Source organism: Leptonotus elevatus, chromosome 21 (genome assembly GCF_054856555.1).
Source record: "Leptonotus elevatus isolate MCC_2025b chromosome 21, RoL_Lele_1.0, whole genome shotgun sequence".
Classification (NCBI taxonomy): Eukaryota; Metazoa; Chordata; class Actinopteri; order Syngnathiformes; family Syngnathidae; genus Leptonotus; species Leptonotus elevatus.
In genome coordinates, this window is record NC_141259.1 from 2,372,495 (window position 1) to 2,393,834 (window position 21,340).

At 38.3% G+C, this 21,340-nt stretch overlaps 1 protein-coding gene across 1 annotated transcript in view; it reads right to left on the bottom strand.

Annotated features, from left to right (window-relative positions):
• Positions 1-21,340, bottom strand: part of ofcc1 (orofacial cleft 1 candidate 1) — an 84,387-nt gene that overhangs the window by 46,977 nt on the left and 16,070 nt on the right. Inside the window, exons 6-7 of the mRNA XM_086066270.1 lie at positions 14,249-14,340; positions 11,848-11,978 (exon numbers count right to left, since the gene is read on the bottom strand). Of these exons, the coding sequence (XP_085922396.1) occupies positions 11,848-11,978; positions 14,249-14,340 (223 nt within the window). The remainder of the gene's footprint in view (positions 1-11,847; positions 11,979-14,248; positions 14,341-21,340) is intronic.

Below are 21,340 nucleotides of genomic sequence, written 5' to 3' on the forward strand. Positions count from 1 at the left end.
TAAACAAGTTGAACAGAATAACAGTCATCCTGATATTGCAAAAAAGATGTCTCAGATGTTCCATATATTCTTCTCTCCTTCTCCTCATTTACTTTTATTTTATTTGCTCCTAATACAATTACCATGTGGGAGCTTTATAGGCTTTGTTTCTTAGCAAGGCCCAGGGAAGGCATGCATATACATAAATGAGTTTCATTGACAAAATGCTATCTCAGTGGCAGGTATTTGGGATATAGTTAAAGGAGAATTATGGAATTGCGACGGTGCCACTGTATATCAGTGGGTAATTAAAATAATAGGACTATGCATTGGTGAATTATCACAATTATTTGCAGCAAGGCAACAAGGAAAGGAGAGAGTGCATAATCAGAAGCAATGAAAAAAAACGTTTCACTTAATTAGGAATCCTTGTTTGACTTATCGTTAGCTGCTTATTTTTATGTGAGCGAGGTTTTCATGTGCAGGCAAGCGTGTGAAGTCAATGCAAAATGTCACTAGTGGGTTCTGCAATATGTAACAGAATTACATGCTAAAGCTAAATGATACCTTGCATTATTGATTTGTCACAGTAAATGAATGCAAAAAAAATCAAGTAAAAAAAAGACGGTATTTTTTGGGGGGATTAATGAAATGTGTGATATTATTTTGCTAATTGTGATTAAAGATTTAAACATAAAATTGCATTGGCATCATTAGGCAGTTTGCTAAAGTGTAGTACAGATGTACCGATAACTTGGATGAATTTGACTTTCCGATCAAAGTCACAAAGGCAAGACAAATTGGACATCTATAAAACATCCTGACATAAAGTCTTATTGAGCGAGGTGTCTTAAGAATTTTTTGTAGAAGTTGAACTGCAGCGTAAGTTTTATGCCAACTCACTAAGAGACAAAAAACTGTCATTCATGTTTTGCAATGGTGTACTCTAAATAGATTTTCAAAATGGCAACCTTTTTAGTTAGGTTTAACAGTTTGGGTAGCCATGCAGCCTTTTCTCAGTATGGAAGTGATGCTCAGTGCTGGAGAATTAAATCCTCCGGAGGACTGCAGAAGTATTTAACTGGTTTCTGACCTTGTCTCCTACTACAGCAAATGGTCACTAGAGACATCAAATTGGGCAGCAAAAGTGAGCCACAGCTGTTTAATATGATCTATAAGGACTGAAAAAACTATTTTCATTTTCATATTTATTGTGTGTGTATATTTTAAATGAAGAATTAGTTTTAGTCACACACTGGATAAAAGATAAATTATTTATAAATATTGGAAAAACAAAATGTAAGGTTCTTGGTTTAAAATATGGTTTAAAAATGAAACCTATGTTACACTTAATTCAGGAAAATGGCGTAATTGAACAAGTGGAAGAAGCAAAATTATTAGGTGTAGCAGTTGACGCTAATTTATCATGGACCAGTCAAGTTAACTCTGTACTTCGAAAAATGGGAAGAAGTATGGGCATTATTAAATATTGTAGAACAATATATATATTCCTTAGTGGTCGGCCAAGCAGTGAGTTCAATCTTTTGTACTTTCATATTTGAATTATGCATCAGTGGTGTGGTCAAACACAAGTGAAAGTAATGTAAATAAATTACAGGTTGTTTAAAATACAGCAGCAAGAATTATGTTAGGTTGCCTATACCAAACAAATGTGATAACAATGCATAATAACTTGGCTTGGTTAACAGTTTAATGCAGATTTATGTTTTGTTTTTTTATAACATTATAAATATTATTTTAACAAAAATCCCAGAAATTATTTATGGCAGAGTTTCTTTTTTTATTTCATAATTATGGTTATGGCACACGTCAGGTTAATGAAGCAAGGTGTGTATTGCCTTCATGTATAACAAATCAAAAGCAGCGAACTGTATTTTATCGAGCTATGGTTGCATGGAATTTATTCCATGGATATTTGTTATTAGAAAATAATAAGAGAAGTTTTAAAAATAAGTAAATAGGTCAACTCAATAATATTTTAAATCAAGACTTAGTTTCAGTTACACACTGGATAAAAGCTAACAAATTGTTTATCAATACTGGAAAGACAAAATGTATGGTTCTTGGTTCAAAATATTGTTTAAAAATGAAACCTATGTTACACTTAATTCAGGAAAATGGCGTAATTGAACAAGTGGAAGAAGCAAATTTATTAGGTGGAGTAGTTGACGCTAATTTATCATGGACCAGTCAAGTTAACTGTACTTCGAAAATGGGAAGAAGTATGGGCATTATTAAATATTGTAAAAAAATTATTCCTCAGTGGTCGGCCAAGCAGCTAGTTCAATTTTTGGTACTTTCATATTTGGATTATGCATCAGTTGTGTGGTCAAACACAAGTGAAAGTCATTTAAATAAGTTACAGGTTGCTCAAAATAGAGCAGCAAGAATTGTGTTGGGTTGCCCATACCGAACACATGTGATAACAATGCACGATAACTTGGCTTGGTTAACAGTTAAGTGCAGATTGAGGTATTTTTAATAACATTTATTAGAAATAAAAAATTTAACAAAAACGCCAGAAATTATTTATGGCAAGGTTTCTTTTTTTTTTCATATTATCATGGTTATGGCACACGTCAGGTTAGTGAAGCAAGGTGTGTATTGCCTTCATGTAGAACAAATCAAAAGCAGCGATCTGTATTTTATCGAGCTAGGGTTGCATGGAATTCATTACCTGGATTTTTGTTATTAGAAGATAATAAGAGATGTTTTAAAAATAAGTTGAAACCTAATGTGTTAACTCAATAATTAATATGACATGAGAGTATATATACAGTATATTATGTGAGCATTGGAACAATGAGCTAAAGTGTTGGATTTGTAAATTCATTAATATTTTAATTAAAAATTTTATTTTAATAATTGTAAAACAATTGGAGCATACTTATTGTGTGTGTGTATTATGTTATTTGACTGCATTGACCTTTCATTTACTTTTATTTATTTTTGTGTGTGTGAGAGTAGGTGTGTATATGTTTACATGTTTATTTGAAATTATTGTAATGAATTTGAAAAGACCACAGGAAGATTAGCTCCTGAGATGTGTCAGGAGCTAATGGGGCTCTTAATAAACAAAACGAATCCCAGAGGGGAGACAGCATTGCGCTACCGCAGTTTAGAGGCAACTTATATTTTTATTTTCTTTCTTTATTTATTTATTTATTTATTTATTTATTTTAACTTATGTTTTTACTCATTTCTTATTGCACTGACAAGGGGAAACCGTCCACAATTTCATTGTACACGTGTATAATGGCAATAAAGGCATCCTCCTCCTCAAAAAAAGAGATGAACAAGAATGTAGCCTACTAGCTATTAGCTAATATGTTCGCCTTGGACCTTGAAAAACCAAAGATAAGCAGCACTTTCCCTCTTCACTCGCCGCTACCGGTTAGTTTATTTTCCTCTCTTTTTAGTAATGTGCTTAAATTCAGCAGCTCATCTTGTCTGATCTCAGGTCGTAATTAATCGCATGACTTCAATAGTTAATTAGTTAATTCACGATTAATTGCAAATTTTATATCTGTACTAAATGTACAATAAAATCTTTTTTTCTACGTTTTCATACTCTTGTTAACATAAAAGTGGAAAAAAAATTAAACTAATAGAAATATGGCTGCATCTCTTAGTCATTGATACAGTAATTTCAGAATAATTCATAAAAGTGAAATAAATGAAAAAAAATGTACAGTACTGTAAAAAAACGAGTGAGATATTGATTTGTGTTTAGGTCATTTTTCTGCCACTAGATGGCAAAATTGCATTTGTAAGACGTTGGTGACCGCTCAGTGCATTTTTCTTTTCATATTAAGAGTTATCTAATCTTTAACATGAAGTAACTTGTGAAATTCTGCACATTTCTGCACAAATATATGCATTATTATTGCATTTATTACTACAAAATTTTGACGTGGACGTGGATTGCGACTGAAATTCCCCCAGGACAGGCTTAGTAAGGTTTGGTCATTAATCACACGTTAAAAAAATTTGTGGCGTTAAGGTAACTTTAAATTAACTCAAAATTAGTTGACTTGAATTGTCTGTGTGAAGATGTTTGTCAGAGTTGGGAACAAGTGATTTCAAATTGGGAATTTAAAAAAAGGGAAACGCATGTGAGTGTGTCAGCTTTGGCCTAAACACACATACAAAGAACATACGTGAATAAATCACATGCAATCACTCATTCGCTCACACATATCGTTCTTGTCATTTGCCCTGTATGAAAACCCCTCCCCTCGTTTCTGTATCTTTGGGAAATGCACTCATGTGACCCGGAGCACCAATGGGATCACATTCAGCACTGACTGACAGCCACATCACAGAAGATTAACCAATCATTTGGCAAATTTAGCCTGTCGAGAACCTGACAGCTCCCATTTCCGTAAACAAGGAAGAAGGATGATTGTGTCAATATATGTATGTGGGTGACTGCCAGATATGAAGTGCTTTGCATCTAAGTTGACAGCACCAGAGCACGTCTGGACACACAAATCCCTGACGTGCGCCCGGCCAGTGGTAGCCATGGGGGCCTCCTCTTTCTTTCTCTCATGCATACAAACATTCCTGCCCCTTCGGCACAGGAAAGCCACCCAGAGGTGACCGGCATTGCCATCCGCCCACCTCTCCAAGCAGCATTACATCAGAATTGATTGACCTCTGTACTGCCTCGTGATTTAAAGTTCCAACATGCACAGGACTGACAGGCTGCGACTAGCCGTTGGTTAATTTTAGGTGCGACTCCATTATGTTTCTTTTAGATGCCAAAATGCATTTTTACAGTCATACTATGGATTCCTGAAGTAACAACATTACCCCTTTACTACTAAACTTACACAAGAGCATAAAAACAGACGGCAAGGACGAGAACAACAAAGATAGAGCCCTCCAACTGGCTCAGTGGGGGGAAATGTGTGTTCCCAACGAGACGAGCTAACTGGGGTAAATTAGGTCAATGTGTTCCCTTTGACTCCACAAAAAGAACATGCCGTGTGCGAGTGTGTGTGTCTGTTGCACCTACACCACCATAATGTGTTGCACTACTGCCAAAGTATCAAAAATGCGCGAGTCGTCATAGGCCCTACCAGCTAGCTAGCATAGAGCTTCAGTGTGGTTGATTTTTGAGTTTATTGTTACATTTTATTTTTACTTTACTTTACCTTACTTGTTACAGTTATTGATTTAGTACACTTTCCACAGAAGTCCAGCTAGAACCACGTTAGGGCGGAGTGTATCCAACTTTGAACAGCAAAACCTGGCTCGTATACACTCACTAATTGCCCAACTGCTGTATATGTGTCCCTTCTACATAATGATGGCTGAACGTTGAAATTATATTTTATCATATTACAATATTGTCATATTAATTGTTGACAAAAAGAATCAGCACAAGCAGACTTTTTTCTTCAGTAATGAGGAACAAATTGCCACATGCTGAGTTCAAGCGCTGATCATAATTTTTGTTTTATTTTGTATTTGATGCACTAACTCTGCATTTGAATTCACGTTTCGAAAAAATCTACCACCTGTTAATTAGGGCCACCCTTAGATTTCCCCAAATCACGCATCTTTGGTGATTTGCGCACATATTTCTAGTTCACACATGGCAACAGAAATCTTGACGGGGGAATTGCAGCACTTTCAAAGTTTCAAAATGTGGTGGTAAACCTCTGTTTTACATTAAATGACAGTTTGTTTAAAAAAAGAAAACTGAAATTTGAGTAAGAATAAACTCACTTCAAATGATTTACAATGAAAAGTTTAAAATTACAACTTTGCGTCAAACAGCACCACAGAAAAGATTGTGTTTGACTTTATTTGCCTAATTACAGCATCACAAGTTAATACTTATTTACATCTTGCAAAGAAAACATTATACAAATGCTGAAAAAATAATTACCGGTAATTGGTAAGCATTGATTTGGGGATTTAAAAACATGCATTTCTCAAGCAGTTCTAATTCTTTCCCGTGGCAAATTTTACTGCTTGATTCTTTATACGCATTATAGGTAATAGAAATGTTGTACAAAATTCAATTTAGTATAAAATGTGTTTTTGGAATTCAACATTTGGGGAACAAATACAGTAATTTCTCTCTCTCTCTCTGGGTAAGACATACATATAATTGATATGAGAATTCGGGGTTATATTTCAATGTAATTAGAATCTTCATAATTGAACTAATTCGATCGAAATGCTATGTGAGAATGACTTTGATTAAAACAGGTTTCTCACCTACAGCCAGTAGTAGTAGTAGTCGTCATCGTAATAATGCAAGATATATTTTTATAAAAATGTGAATGTTTATTCCAATGGTCACGAACTGTTGACTTAAACAACAAATTACTAATTTTGGCCAATTGTATTATTATATTGTTTCACCAAAATATATGGATTGCCTTTTTAATGTGAAATACTTTCCGCAGCAGCTTACCAATGTTTTCAGTACATTACCTCCTTAATTATCTCAGAGGGATAACATTTTCTTTAATCAGATTTCAAAGCTGGAATGAGGGGAATAAGGCTCAGGATCATTAAAATACCTAATATCTGATTGATAAAGTTATTATACAGAAGAGTGATCAAAAGCTTTATTGTATCTTTCTTTTACTGTATCTTTCTCATACAATTCACATTGAATTGCAACATCTGCACATAGTAGGATTAACATCGTTTAGAGCTTCAAGGTCACCAAATTACTTTCCAAGCATGTTCAAGCACATATCAGGAATGTTGGGTGTCCACAAACAAATGAGAAATCAAAATGGATGCTCTTCATTTATTTCTTCAGGAAAGACTTGTAATTATCAATACAGTACAATTGTACTTAATTGTGCATTTTTTTATTTTTATGAAGTTCATCTAGTCCAAATACATGAGGATGCACACATTTCAGTGCAACTGACATCTCTGCTTGATTAATTCCTACAACCTGTCACTTGTCATACGCTTGACAGACAGTCGATGTATTCCCCCTCAAGTTGTTAGAGACGTTGACGTTGCACCTGCAGCCAAAAATATTACAAGTATGTCTTTTGTGTTTGTTTTAGTTACAGTGCATACTGTACCACTGAGACTCGTTTAAGACAAGCCGGCTCTCTCGTTCTTTTTTTTTTCAAGGTGCGCGCAGATTCCAATTCACTGAAAATGAATGCATTGTGTGATTTATCTGAATATCCCGAATCAATTCTAAAGTTTGAAAATGTTTGCTTAATAATGCATGAATATTAGGACACCCTATAAAAATCTTAATGAGCGCACTCTCGTGTGGCTCAATAGATGGCAGTAATATCCCTCAATCACTTGCAGCATGAATCCCACAATATATGTCAGTGGTTCTTTACCTTGCGAGGTGCTGAACCCCACCAGTTTCCTATGTGCATTCACAGAATCCTTCTTTAATGAAAACAAAATATGTTTGTTTTTTTCAATCTAAGACATTGGTATAGGGTTTACTGATGAACAACACTTTCATCGTTTCTGTCTCTCTTCACCTTGAATTCAGAAAGTGCTTGTAATCCCCATTTAGTTTTGCTAGATAGCTAGTTGTGGACTAAGACGCTGACTCCCATCACTCAATATTTATAGTGCACTTTAAAATAACCACAGCTGTTTTCTTAAGATGGAACCCAGCAGCAGCTGCAATGAAAACAGCAGAGGCCCCAGAATTGAAGCCTGTGGAACACCATACATTCTGTTAGGCATGAGACTTCACATTGCACATATTCGTCCGACCACTTTCTTTTTTTGCTTGACATCGATAGTATGAAGGGATTACAATAATACAAAAATCCCACGACATACCATCACAACTGCAACAAGTTGACTACTTAGTGCAATAAATTCCCTGCAGCTCAGATAGGTCAAGCAATGTAGCGTGATCACCTGCAGCCAATGGTGGCCAATTGCAGTGTATAGTCAGAAATTAGTTGAGTCGGGTGTGTGTATTGACTTACTTAGTATGCACACATATTTAAAAAAATATGGATATCGTCGCTACTATGTGAAAGACACTTTTGCCCATTTTTGTCATTTTTGTTACATTTCTATGTTTTGGGGAAGAAACTGAATGCAGACATCTCAAAAACGCAAAAATCTAAAAATTTAAATAAAAATGAATATAAGTGTTTTACACATAGCAGCGACAATTTGTTACATCACATCATTACTATGCACGAAAGATAAAAAGAAAAACATAATAAACAGTCCCTCCCTCCCGCATCTCTTCTAGTCCTCAGGTAATGTGGAGAAGCCTTGGCAAAGTCAAACATCACAGTGGGAGGGATGTAAGAGGCAATGACTTTGAGCTTGCGGTGTCTTTTATATCGCCGTGAAAGCCAACAGCAGCACTGTGTCTTTCTAATGTTCTGATTAGGTGAAGTCATAAAACAGCCTTTAGCTCAAAGATGGTGTAATATGTTCTCCTGTGAAAATGAAATCAATAGCAACACTTGGAGCCAGGCCTCCGTCCCAGTGCAATCCTCATCAAGAACGGAATGAAAGAAATGTATTTTGCGGAACTCTGCAACTGCTCAGAGGTCTTCAAAAAAAAGCAACAGCTATATGAATAATCGTGAAAAACATTTAATTGTATTTCTTTGTGTGTCAGCTTGTTTATCGTGTGAGTTTGTGTGTGTTCACTCCCGCTCCAGACTGTGTTGTCATTTGTTGGCGGGACGCGCTGGTAATCATTTGAATTCCCTCGGTATGTTCACAAGATGTCAGCGAGTTGTCTCTGATCTTGTTTAATATGGGACCAGCAGCTACAAATTACTAACTCTCACAAATGAGGAAACAAGGATACGACTTTTAAATCTCAAGGGTAAGCATCGTCACGTAACTCCCAGCACCTCCCCTTAATTTAGCTGGCTTTCAAAGAAAAATAAAATACCTGTATGTACTGTACATTGTTGTTCAAAATAGGACATTTTGATGCAGCATGGGCATATATACAGTTTGATATTCAGCAGCCCCTGCTTTGTTTGTTTTTTCATGCATTCCCTTTTTCTCATTAACGCCGAGAGCTATGATGAAAAAGAAAACCTCAGTCACGTAATTTTGACGTTAAATTGGGCCTGGAAAACAACCGATCGTGGCCCAAAATTTAGGCTGAGTGCAGCTAAGATTGGTAATACCAGCATGGCTAAGGCCAAAATAATATAGACACTACATTCATTTATATCCAAAATGACTGAAATGTTATTAAGAAATGAAGGGGGCACAGTTACCTTTAGTTCGAAAATGTAACAAAAAGCTCTCTGGTAACATGCAGAAAGTTATGAAGCCAAAATTATGTTTTTGCTTGTAAGACTATTTTGTATTTACAGAATTTTTTTTAATGATATGGACAAAAGTAATTTCAACAACATCAGATAGAAATAAAAGAAAATGCAGATTTCTTTGCAGCTATAACAGCTATAACTCTTCGAATTTAGTGTCTGAGCTCATTCATTAGAGAGATTCAGTATTTTTTCTACTTCTGTCATTCTCAAACCTTTTACACCAAGTACCACCTGAAAAACAAAAAACTACTGAGCACTCCAAGTGATGTAGCACAATCATGACCAACATTAAAGGGATAATTAACTAAATGAGCCATTTTCAGCAGTATAAAGTTATTATTTTGTCTAGAATATATGATAACTTCATTATTTTTTATGTACAATTAATACCTTTAAAAACAATTGTTTCCACTTGCTGTCGATTGAAGATGACATTACCTGTGCTTAGGAAGTAGGTAACGACTGGTCATGGCTCATTTTGCTGACCAAACCTATATACCCACAATAAAAAGTCAAACTATGCTTGGGCAGTGATTCTTTCATGTGCCACTAGAGTGAGCTCAAATCCCACTAGTGAGACTAGTACCACACTTTGAGAGTCACTGTTCTAGTTCATCGAAACGTGCTTGATGGGGTTGAGTTTATAGAAGGGCACTCACTATCGAATATCTTAGACCTGATTATTCTACCAATTAGTTTATCGATTAAAGTAAAAGTAATTGAATAAACACTTATTTTACATCAAAAAGTATTGCAACATATGTTTTTGAATTTAAATGTTTTGAGTTTATTAACTGATTATTGGTCTTCGTTTGATATGATTTAAAAAAAAGTAAATAAACAATAATTCTACAATATCACATGTTGCACTCAGCAACAAAAAGGGTTTGAAACCAAGAGCTACTTCTTGTGATTAATGCAAAGGGCTACTTGTTTGATATACATTTAAGGTTTAACTACATGTCAATTGTAGGTTATAATAATAATATTTTCCATACATTGATTGCAATTCACTGCAATTGGTTGGCAACCAGTTCAGGATGTACCACGCCTACTGCCCGCTGGGATAGGCTTTGGCGCCCCCGCGACCCTTGTGAGGACAAGCAGTTAAGAAAATGGATGGATGTATGATTACAATTCATTTACTGTATGGTTTTGCATGGTTAGTAACATGTCAGAAAATGTCATGATGATAATTGATTTTCAAAATAAAAACGGAAGTTTGCAAATGTCATATTTTGATTAAACACAAACAATATAATCAGTTCTATTTCATGAAGGACTACAGAAACCATTGAATATTTACTGTTGAGAGGCTAAAATCAAAGACTTTTAACTATTTTTTAATATAAGCTCCGAGGTCTGCAAAAAGTGGAGCCTAAGTTTCAAAGCAAACATGGGAATGTACCATTTAGCTGTTCTGCTGCATGCAAATGGAATACGTTGCCAACAAAAGTCAGCCCCAAATATAAATGTTTTTAGATCCAAGTTAAAAACTATGCTTTTTCTCACACCTTTGATGATTTTTTTTTTTATACGTTACTATACCCTCACCAATGGTCACGAACTGTTGTGACCAAAAGAACAAGATCCCGAATACAAGCGGTCAAAATGAGTTTCCTCCGCAGGCTCTCCCTTAGAGAAAGGGTGAGAAGCTCCGTCATCCGGGAGGGACTCAGAGTCGAGCTGCTGCTCCTCCGCATTGAGAGGAACCAGTTGAGGTGGCTCGAGCATCTGGTTCGGATGCCTCCAGGACGCCTCCCTGGAGAGGTGTTCCGGGCATGTCCCACAGGCGGGAGGCCCCGGGGACGACCCAGGACACGCTGGAGATACTATGTCTCTCGGCTGGCGTGGCAACGCCTTGGGATTCCCACCGGAGGAGCTGGTTGAACTGGCTGGGAAGAGGGAAGTCTCAGCTTCTCTGCTAAAGCTGCTACCCCCGCAACCCGGTGCCGGAGAAGCGGTAGATAATGGATGGATGAAACTTTATTATATGGTCTTTTAATGTATTTCTTAGTTTTGCTTTTAAATGTCTGTAATCCTAATGGTTGTAAATGTGTGAGTTGTCAATGTACATCCTTTTAGTAATTTTAATAAGCCAATTTTGTTCTCTTTGCTTTGTGAATGTAGTTAGATGTTTTGTTATAAATGATTTTAGGTGCTATGCTTTTGACTGTGTGAAGCACATTGTGTTGCCTTATGTATGAAATGTACTAAATAGATAAAGTTGCCTTGCCTCTTTCAATTTAAACGGGGATTCTACTCAATCGATTATTAAATTAGTTGTTGGTTAATTTGACGATTGATTAACTTTAACACCTCTAATTCAGGGCTTTGAACCTCTTTCACACCAAACCCATCTATTCATGCCTTTTGACCTTGCTTTATACACTGGGACATAAAAACAAGTTCTTGTAAAAACGTTCCAAAAAATATGGAAGCAAACAATTCAAATGTACCACAATTAATTAAGATTTAGGGGCAACTGAGGAGTCTAGCCCAATCCCTGACTAATTAGGTGTGTTTCAATGATTTTGTGCATTTGCTGATTTACAATAAAACTTACAGCACCGAGAAAGTGTACTCCTCCATCTCCTCCATGTCAAGGTTCTGCACTGACGGCTGCATCTTGTGCTTGCCCGCGCTGCCGCCGCTCACGCTGGGGCCGAGGCTATTTGTCTTCTTGATTGGCTTCTTCTGTGAGGAGCAGCAATTGGGGAGAACACACGCAGACGTCATTTGTAAGCAAAGCAGGAAGCAGGCCTCGGAATTTATCTCGGGGGATGCACGCGGTGACAGTGACAGCATGCGTGACGCTTCTGGAGCATCTGAAACGCCGCACGATTGACACGAAACGAGAGCGATGGCGAAATCACATATGGCACGCCATCATTCAAGTGGAGTTTGTTTGGGAAATGTGTGCACAGTGACGGTGGTGTTAAATATATGATATCTAAGAACCGACACCCCCCACACCTACAAGTCGTTTACTGTCATCATCATAAACACAGTCAAATGGAGTTAGGAAGTGGGGCTTTAAATATTTCACCAAGGTACTTGGGAGCAGATATTATTTGTAAAGCTGCCAACATGTTAACGGCTTGCTTTCCCAGCCCTGTCAGCCCTGCGTTGCCCTTGGGTGGGCTTAGTGCCTTTCTGCTTGAAGTTGTGAAATACTCATACTGATGTATGCTAATGAGCTCCACCGTTGCAACCTCACTCTGTTCCCTTCTTTTCAACCTGCTCCTCTCCTCCATCTCCCTCCTTCTCCATCTCTCCTGAGACAAACCAAGGCCCAGGAAGTACTAAATGAGCAGGGCCCAATAAAAGCTCCATTCGTTTTCATAGGGCAATCTTTGCCAAAGAAAGCTTGGATTCCAGAGTGATGATCACAATAAAAAGGTGGAAAGGAGTGGGAAAGAAAGCAGAGAGGAAAAAATGCAGCGGGTATATGAAGCACAATGTTCTCTGACGTCTCCCTGCAATAAATTTAATGCAATACCTTAAAAGTAGATCTAGTATATAGCTGGATTCCTGCCCTGTGGGCAAAGTGGTCGCCTGGAGAAAATTCATTTTAATTAGGCCTGCACTGCAGGTTGAATGGTTGAAATTTGATCCCTAGTGCTTCCAGGCTGGGGCAGGTTGGAGATCACTCCACTTAATCATTAGACAACAGGGTTCCGCACCACAACATTTGACAGAGTTAGCAAGGTTTTAAAGACCAGAAAAAGGAGGGGGAAGGGGGGGGTGTCTATAGAGGCTGCAAGAAACTAAAACCTCATAGGAACAAATTCATTTATTGAAGCGGATAGCATAGATTAATGGCAAGTCTGTGGGGCCATGTGTACTTCAACAAAGGGAGGATAAAGACTTGAGGTCTGAGGTGCTGCTCATAGGTCAGGAAGCGTGCTACCAATGTGGAGTAAACATTTTTGACTGATGACTACATTATAGCGTATTTTTGTGTTTACGTTCAAACGTATTTCAATATGTTCAAACATACTTGCAGGCTAAATGCTACAAACATAGCATATTTTCCCATAATGCCACGTGGTATTACTCGCCTCTGCGCAAGTCAATATCCCCTGGCATTACAGGGAAATATGTCAAACCTAAATCATAATAGTTACAAATAATATTTTTTAAATTAATTTTCAAACACGTTGGTATAATGTGGGCCAAATGTTTAAAAAAAATTAAATTATTTAATTAATTATGGGAGATGATGCTATGGTTGTACTCCTTAGCCAACAAGTCCGTTCGAACGTACTTGCGAGTACGTTCAAACGTATTTGTGAGTACGTTTGAACGTATTTGTTAATATGTTTGAACGTACTTGCGAGTAGGTTTGAATGACTATAAGATTTTTCTTCTTTTAAATCTTTTATTTGTATTTTTTTGCTACTTGTTTATATGTTTAATAAACAAACAAACATATTTGTGAGAATGTACGAATGTATTTAAATATATTCGAACGTCACTCTCCACTCACAAATGTTTATCCAATGGTAGTTCCATGCTTCTGTACATAGGTTCCCAACAACTTTAATAATGTCATCAAACAGCTGCAGCAAAAGAAAGTCATTGCACAACTATTACTATTTCTTGAAAGTGTGGTGGTTATCATGCAAGCTTTGATTCATTTTGCTTAAGTCCTCTGTAGCACAAAGCAAACGCGCTTTGAGAGTTTTCTAGCGGCTACCAGAGAAGAGGGTGGTCCGCCTGGCTTTGCTGATTTCATTGAATTTAACTCGTCATGCAGATTAAAACTGGCTTTGAAGACTTCAAAATACCTGTTAGTGTGAAATTATTGTTGACAAATTTCAGATAATGGGCTGGGGATGGGTGTAAGCGTGAGTGTTTGGGTCTGGTGGTGAAGCAAAAGGTGGGAAGGGCACAGCAGAGAAAAGTAGTGAAGGATGCTCATTCCAAGGGTGGGAACGCTTCCCTTTTAAAATCACTCTTACCTTGAAGTGGATCGCACCCTCTTCCTTCTCCCTGCGAGGTTGGCTCTTTGCTCCATCATTGACAAATAGGTCTCCTGGAGAAGGATCCTTCCCTGAATTCCATCAAAAAAGTGGGAAAAAAAGACACCATCAAAACAAATACGCTGTCTCATTTTTAGATTGTCTGGATGTAATAAATAGTCACGTTCGATATCACTTTTTTTCCAGACCGATACCAGTTCGAGTACTCCCTTGAGAAGTCACTGATACCGATACCAAGTACTGATACCACTAGTACTTTTGATGCATAAAATGTACCTTAAAAAGGACAGATAGTTTTAGAGAAAGACCTTTATGTATCAGTATAGCACCTTTCCTTAAAATTGCATGAAATCAATGTCAATTTTCTATTCATCTGATTTCTAGCTCTTGATCGTAAAAGGGCCACAAGAGGGGGGCCGATAGCGAGCACTGATACCTTGACATAAGGCCTGGTATCGATACCTTGTATCGGTAATCACCCATCCTTACTATTACAGCTGCCATTAGTAAAAATATTAAATAATTCCAAAAACAATGAATTCAACAATCCAGATTATCATTATTTTCACAAGTTCCTCACATTAAATGGAACTTTCAAGATAAAAGTATGATGGTGCAGTATATTCTGAGTATTTCAAATGTTTCTGTAAAGAACAATAAACAATATCAACCTGAAGATAATTTTAAATGTGTAGTTATCTACCAAATTTTAATGTATGCAATAACAAAAATATAAGTAATAAAAAAAAATCATTAAATAATACATGTTTTTTTAATTTGTCTTTCCTTTGGAAAATGACTTTTTGAAGTGTTTTTCCCCATCCCTTTTCTCTGAAATTTAAATGGTAAGCCGCCAGATGTGTGTCTCATGCTTGAAGAGTCAGAGATCTGCATTATTTAGCATATTAACATTCACGGAATTTTAAAACGGGGTTCCTGCATTGCCTGAAGGTTGTAATTAAGTAAACCTTAGCTTTATACATGCGGAATCTTACTATGTGAAACTTAGCAACCCCCATGAAAGTGGTCACATCTTTATATTACATATGAACTCCCTCTTTTTTTGTCCTCTGCACAATTAAATATATCAGTACTAAAAAAACGAAAATATGGCAAAAAAACAAAACAAAACATTTTTGATTAAATAGCAAGGACGGATAGGTAGAATGATATAATTTTAAGCTGTTTGAAATGTGGTCTCATCCCAACACAGATGTAACGCTTATGTATGACAGGATGATGCATTTTGGTGTCATTACATAACTAGTAATGATTTAGATATTTATCAAATGTCTAAAAACTGGAAAATACCATTTGAATGTGAGGACAAGATAAGACAGGTCGTGTCTGTGTAATGCCCTACCAGATAGTGCTGTTTTTTCTCCCCTGTGATTAGTTTTACGTAAAATCTCATGCTGCTGAATTTAGAATTATTTCTTGACATCCTGTTCCTGCTGGGTCTCTGTTTAGAGGCACGCTACCTGACTTACAACATCAAACACTGGTTAGGTGACCAGACATCACCAGTTATTCCCAAGCTGAGCTTTTCTGTCTGCATATTTTCAATGTTACACTGGCTCGATGTAAACATGCACAGCCAGGAATGAGCAAACAAGGTTGGATAATGGTGAGTGCACTGCGTTGTTTAGTGCTGTTGAACTTTCAACTAAGATTGCATTTAGCATTAGCTAATAACGCAAGCACCAGTCACCAGATTGAGTAGCAATTAAATTTGTTATAAATAGTTCCTGGTGAGAATTTATTGTATATTTGATTTTCAGAAAGCCAAAGAAAACCATCGGAAAAATAACAGCAGTTTTAGTTGTGGCCCCATCATATTTTTCCATGTAATTACACTACCGGCGCTATAAAAAAAAAAGTATCTAAACTGTAGCAAGTAGGCATTAAGCTAAATATATACAGGATGCATAATGAGAGAATGTTTTGCTGCTTGTACACATTCAAGGACAACAGCTCAACAAAAACAAGCAGCAACTGTGTGGCCCACTGTGAATTATGATGCATTTTGCTCAGCTGCACACAGCAATTTTGTGAGGCCTCACTGGCTAACGCGCAAGACTCAAGCGGAGGCAGCGGTGGACAGCTGAGGGCTACGTCCGTGAACTCGGAGCACTAGAGCAGCCACAACTCCAGCCTCTCCAGGCACTCAAGGCCAGCAACAATCCCCTATGCTACCAGCATGTGTGAAGACAAGTGCATACATCTACACACTCACACACATTGACACACCCACATACGGATCGACGATCATTAATATTATTCTACGTAGACTTTCAGCACTTTCCAGAGTGGAAATACGAATGAGTACCTCGCTACGAACCTCGCTCCCAAACAAGTCAAGGAGACAGAAAAGGCCTGAGGTCCATTACGCTGTCGAGACCCCATCAGTATGTCAGCATTGACCACTGAAATAGTCGGTTGCTGCTCACCTGGGCCCCTAATTGCCTGATGACTGGTCCAAAGTTACAGAGGGAACGTAGGATCAGGTACTCACCCTTGAGCCTGTGTCGGTTTGTTATTGTGATTCTATAGCAGTGGTGGGCAAACTCGGTCCTCAAGGGCCGGAGTCCTGCAGGTTTTGGAGGTTTCCCTGCTGCAGCGCAGCTGATTCTAATCAATAGGATCATTACTAGGCTTATGCAAAGCTTGCTGATGAGCTGATCATATATAGCTGTGTTGGAGAAGGGAAACATCCAAAACCTGCAGGACTCCGGCCCTCGAGGACCGAGTTTGCCCACCACTGCTATAGAATCACAATAACAAACCGACACAGGCTCTAGGGTGAGTACCTGATCCTACGTGTGTGTGCCCACCCCTGTTCTATAGGGACTACGACTATGACCCTATAACGAAAGCTAAGACTTTTAATAAGAAAAAAAGTCCATAACCGTGTTTCATTTTGAGACTCAGCCTCATTCACCTTTGTACGTTACATTTCTCATACAAGCTGTGACTGACATGGCTGCTTTTGCACTCATATAATTTAACACAAAGGGTCCTATTTTTATAGACATGCGCTCTGCATGAAACGGGCGAATAATTATTTTGGTGCCAGGGCAAGTTTAAGCCTCGTTTCCACCGACGGTATTTACCCTACTCTACCCTACTCAGCTCTGCTCTACACCAAAAAGCAGTGCGTCTCCACTGCCACGGCCACCACTCAGGAGCCTCTCCTCACCTTGCCAGTGATGTCATGCTGAAGCGACCGCAGCTGCACACACAGGCAAAAACAATGGAGAGCGCAAACAGTGGTTTGTGCCTGTTTATTTCAGCCTAAAAACATCGAATGAATATTGCAGCAACCAGAAGACTGCATTCAATAATGTTAAAAAGGTTTGCACTTCCTCAAAAGTCCAAGCATTAATACTGTCTGGAAGCCATTGTTGTTAATGGCAGCTGTTTTCCCGGTGTGGTGGTTTGCGCAGCTGCACATTGATGACGATATGTCTCGAACCAATCATTGGCCTCCAAAATAATTACATCACGTTTTGGAACTGGGCTTCTTTTTTTTAGAACCGCAAAGGAGCAGGTACCAGAAAAAGCGAGTAGAGTAGTGTCGAGCCGGGTAGATTTGTTGGTGGTTATGGGGCTTTTGCAGAGTAGAGTAGAGTAGAGTAGAGTAGAGTACAGTACAGTACAGTACAGTGCAGTACAGTACAGTACAGTAGATACCGGTGGTGGAAACGAGGCTTTAGTCTGCCGTGTTTGGGACCACATTGCGCCTCTGCCAAGGAGACTTGATTTTAGACTCGCAAAAAGCAGGTCTATCTGGTGGTGCAGGCGGTGTAAAACAATTTGGGTGGAATTGATCGAGGCGCAGGCAGACAGATTCGGTGCTCCACGGATGTGTGTGGTGGATGTCATTGTATTTCATTCATAAATAATACAACCATGTGGGAAATTCCCTTGAATCATTGTAGAAATCAATTAATTGAACAAGTAATTATCATTATCATCTTAAAGATATTTCCATAGCACCCCACTGACGTGCGTCACAACTGGGGGGAGGAGATCACAAATTGATGCACCACACATTGATGTACAATCGGTGGCGCAAGGTACCCTCCAATTGCCCCTATCACATGTGCAGCCGACTACATCATTTGAGTTTTGGGTGGATCTTGCAGTTTATATGTATAAACACACTTTGCACGACAATCTCATCCCCCGGATTGTAGCGAGTCAATTTGTGCTTCTGCAATTTCAAGCATGCTTCCATTGCCCTGATTTTAATGCGAATGAGGGGAGCTGCTGTGATTGCCCGGGTGTTAGCTGCATTCCATTCCACAATGACACAAATGCCCCTTATGCCCAATTCTACGTGTGCAAAGTTTAGGAAAATGCCCAATGAAAGAAAACTGCAAACACTCTCCTACTACAGCTTTAATACATCACTGCAAGCCACAATGAAAAAATATGTGACAGTGACATTGATGCAGATCTGTAGAAATGTTTTGGGGGAAAAATAATAAAGAGATTTGTGTTAATTTGTCCGACCATATTTAGGGAGATCTCCTGGTCTACGTAGGATGATGGAAGACAAATTCATAAAATAAAATAATTTTGATTGAGACTCACATGGGGAATAATGAACGGAGATATGGATTTGTTTATGTTCTAAGGAATAGTTTAATATTTAGACAGCACGGAAGTCAAGTGATTCTGGGTTTAAAACTATGATGATTGGGACCAGTCCAAAGGAGAACACATCCTCAAACTGCAGCGGTTCCAGTATGAAGAAAGCATTCAAAAGGGATACCTTGACTGCTAAATGGGGTGGTTGTTTTAATGGTGGTTGGGGTGCCGGTGGGATGTTAATGCAGAAGCTGAAAATCGCGGCAGATTCGTCCGCATGCTCATAGTGATCCACTAATGACGATCACAAAACAAGACGCTAATCTAATTAGTCATTTAGGTTCAAACAAACCCGATGTAACTGGATCATTCATTTAATGGGAAAGGTCATTTAACCCAAAGTGCCTCCAGCTAATATCAAGTTAAAAAGCCAAATACTCGCCATCATTCTTGGATGAGTCAACTGAGACATTTAATCCAAAAAAGATATCATTACACAATAACATTTAATTATCTCCAGATTTTAGGGGGTTGAAACATGTCAGTTATTCGCTTAGATTGGGATGTCATGTTTTGTTCTGAAAGAGACACCTCGTACTTTTTTTGTTCCACAGGGATTATTTCAATTTCAGCCTCAGGAACCCAAACTTTCAGTCGTACTGTCACACTCAGCTTTGTCTGTGGTACATTGTATGACAAGAGGTCTCCATATACTTCTGTCGATTCTGAAACAAATGGGTAATGAGAAAACTCTCCCGTCACACAGAACATTTTAGAAGCTAAGAGGGATAAAAAAGAAAGAAAATGTCTCAAACACTCAGACTTGACTAAAAGTTGCAAAACTGGGGTGAATAATTTGTTCCTCTTTTCCTTGTTGAGTTGGATTTGCATTTTCCAGATCGGTTAAAGCTGTCCCACCAAAGGCTTCCTTCAACGTTGATGCAATCTCTCCATATAAACACTTGAATTTACTCCAGATATAATGCAACATGAACAGATCTGCATGTAAATGAGGTGAAAACGTCACTTTGGCTTAGCCAGCATCAGGAATGAAGAACCGCACTGGACACCTTTTGATCCGTTATTTCACTCATGGCTCAGGTTCACTTCCCAAGCAACCTTCTCACCTACCGACGAGAATGTTTGTATGTGCTGACATGCACATCTGCGTCAGCACTCATATGAAGCCATGTGGTTTATGGATACCTGGTACCTCTAGCCCTGTGTTGGCAGAGCATAAATCTCATCATGAGTGCCTCCCTCCCTCACGCTCTCTCGCACAGTCTCTAGAAAGCCACTCAGTTTCTTTGGGGACATTTCCCTTGTGGGTGTTAGGATCTCTGTGGGGGGGTCACAGGTCAGTTGGCGGAGGAAGCGACAAGCTGTGAAATGTAAAAGACCAATTTCTTCCACATGTTTCAGTGCTGGGAGAACACTGCAGAGCTGTCAGTCGGCATCACTTTTAAAATGTGCCAGGGTGCTACCCAGCAGACCTGTCACAACTCATTTGTAATTAAAAAGCCTGTGTGATGTTTAAAGCAGAACATGCCAGAAACTTTTTAGGACTGTTAAATAAAGATGAGCAATGATTTCACAAAAGACGGCAGGGTGTACTAATAACAACGGGGCAAGCCAGTATTTGTTGCAAAAGCAACTTGTGTTTGAGGGTGTTGGATGGCTGGAAACATGGGTGAGTACCAAGAATAGTCTGCTTTTAATAATTGGATCCTCATTGCTAACCTGAAACACCACATGGACTGTTTCACAAATCCATCTGGCAAAATGTTGCTAGGAAGTGTTTGGAAAAAACTTGAAGAATTATTGGATTAGGTATAAACACATCAATGTTGACATGAGAAACTACATTGAGCCAGTTTGTAAATGTGACACTGCCTTCAGTGCTGCTCTTCTTTTCACGTGGACTGTTCTGATAAAACTGCTACTAAACCAAATGCTTTTTGTACTGTATCCTCACAAAGATAGGGTGACCACTGTTTTGATCCTTTTGTCCCGCCTTTACATAGGTACCATCTCGGCCTAAGATGCTGGGACAGGCTGGATAATGGTGACTTGTTTAGCGCTGTTGAACTGTCAACCACAATAGCATTTAACATTAGCTAAAGCAAATACACAAGATCACAAGATTGACTAGCCATTAAATTTGTTATAAATTGTTCCTGATGATAATTTATTGTATATTTGATTTTCAGTAAAATTGTAGTTTCCCGGTAATTAATTATGAAAATCAAATATTTGGTTAGATTTTTTAGGCTTATGTGTACCTGCTGTTTTCCTGGTATTGTGTCCATTGTTTATCTGCCAAGCTTTGCCCACAGTCTCTACCTATCCTTGCCCTCCAGCACTTGTACACCAGTGGATACAATACTGAGTGAAAACTGCCATTCTTCCGATGGCACGTCTAGTGACATTAGGGTGACATTTTCTTCCCACTGTGTCATAGTCAGGGGAAAGTGA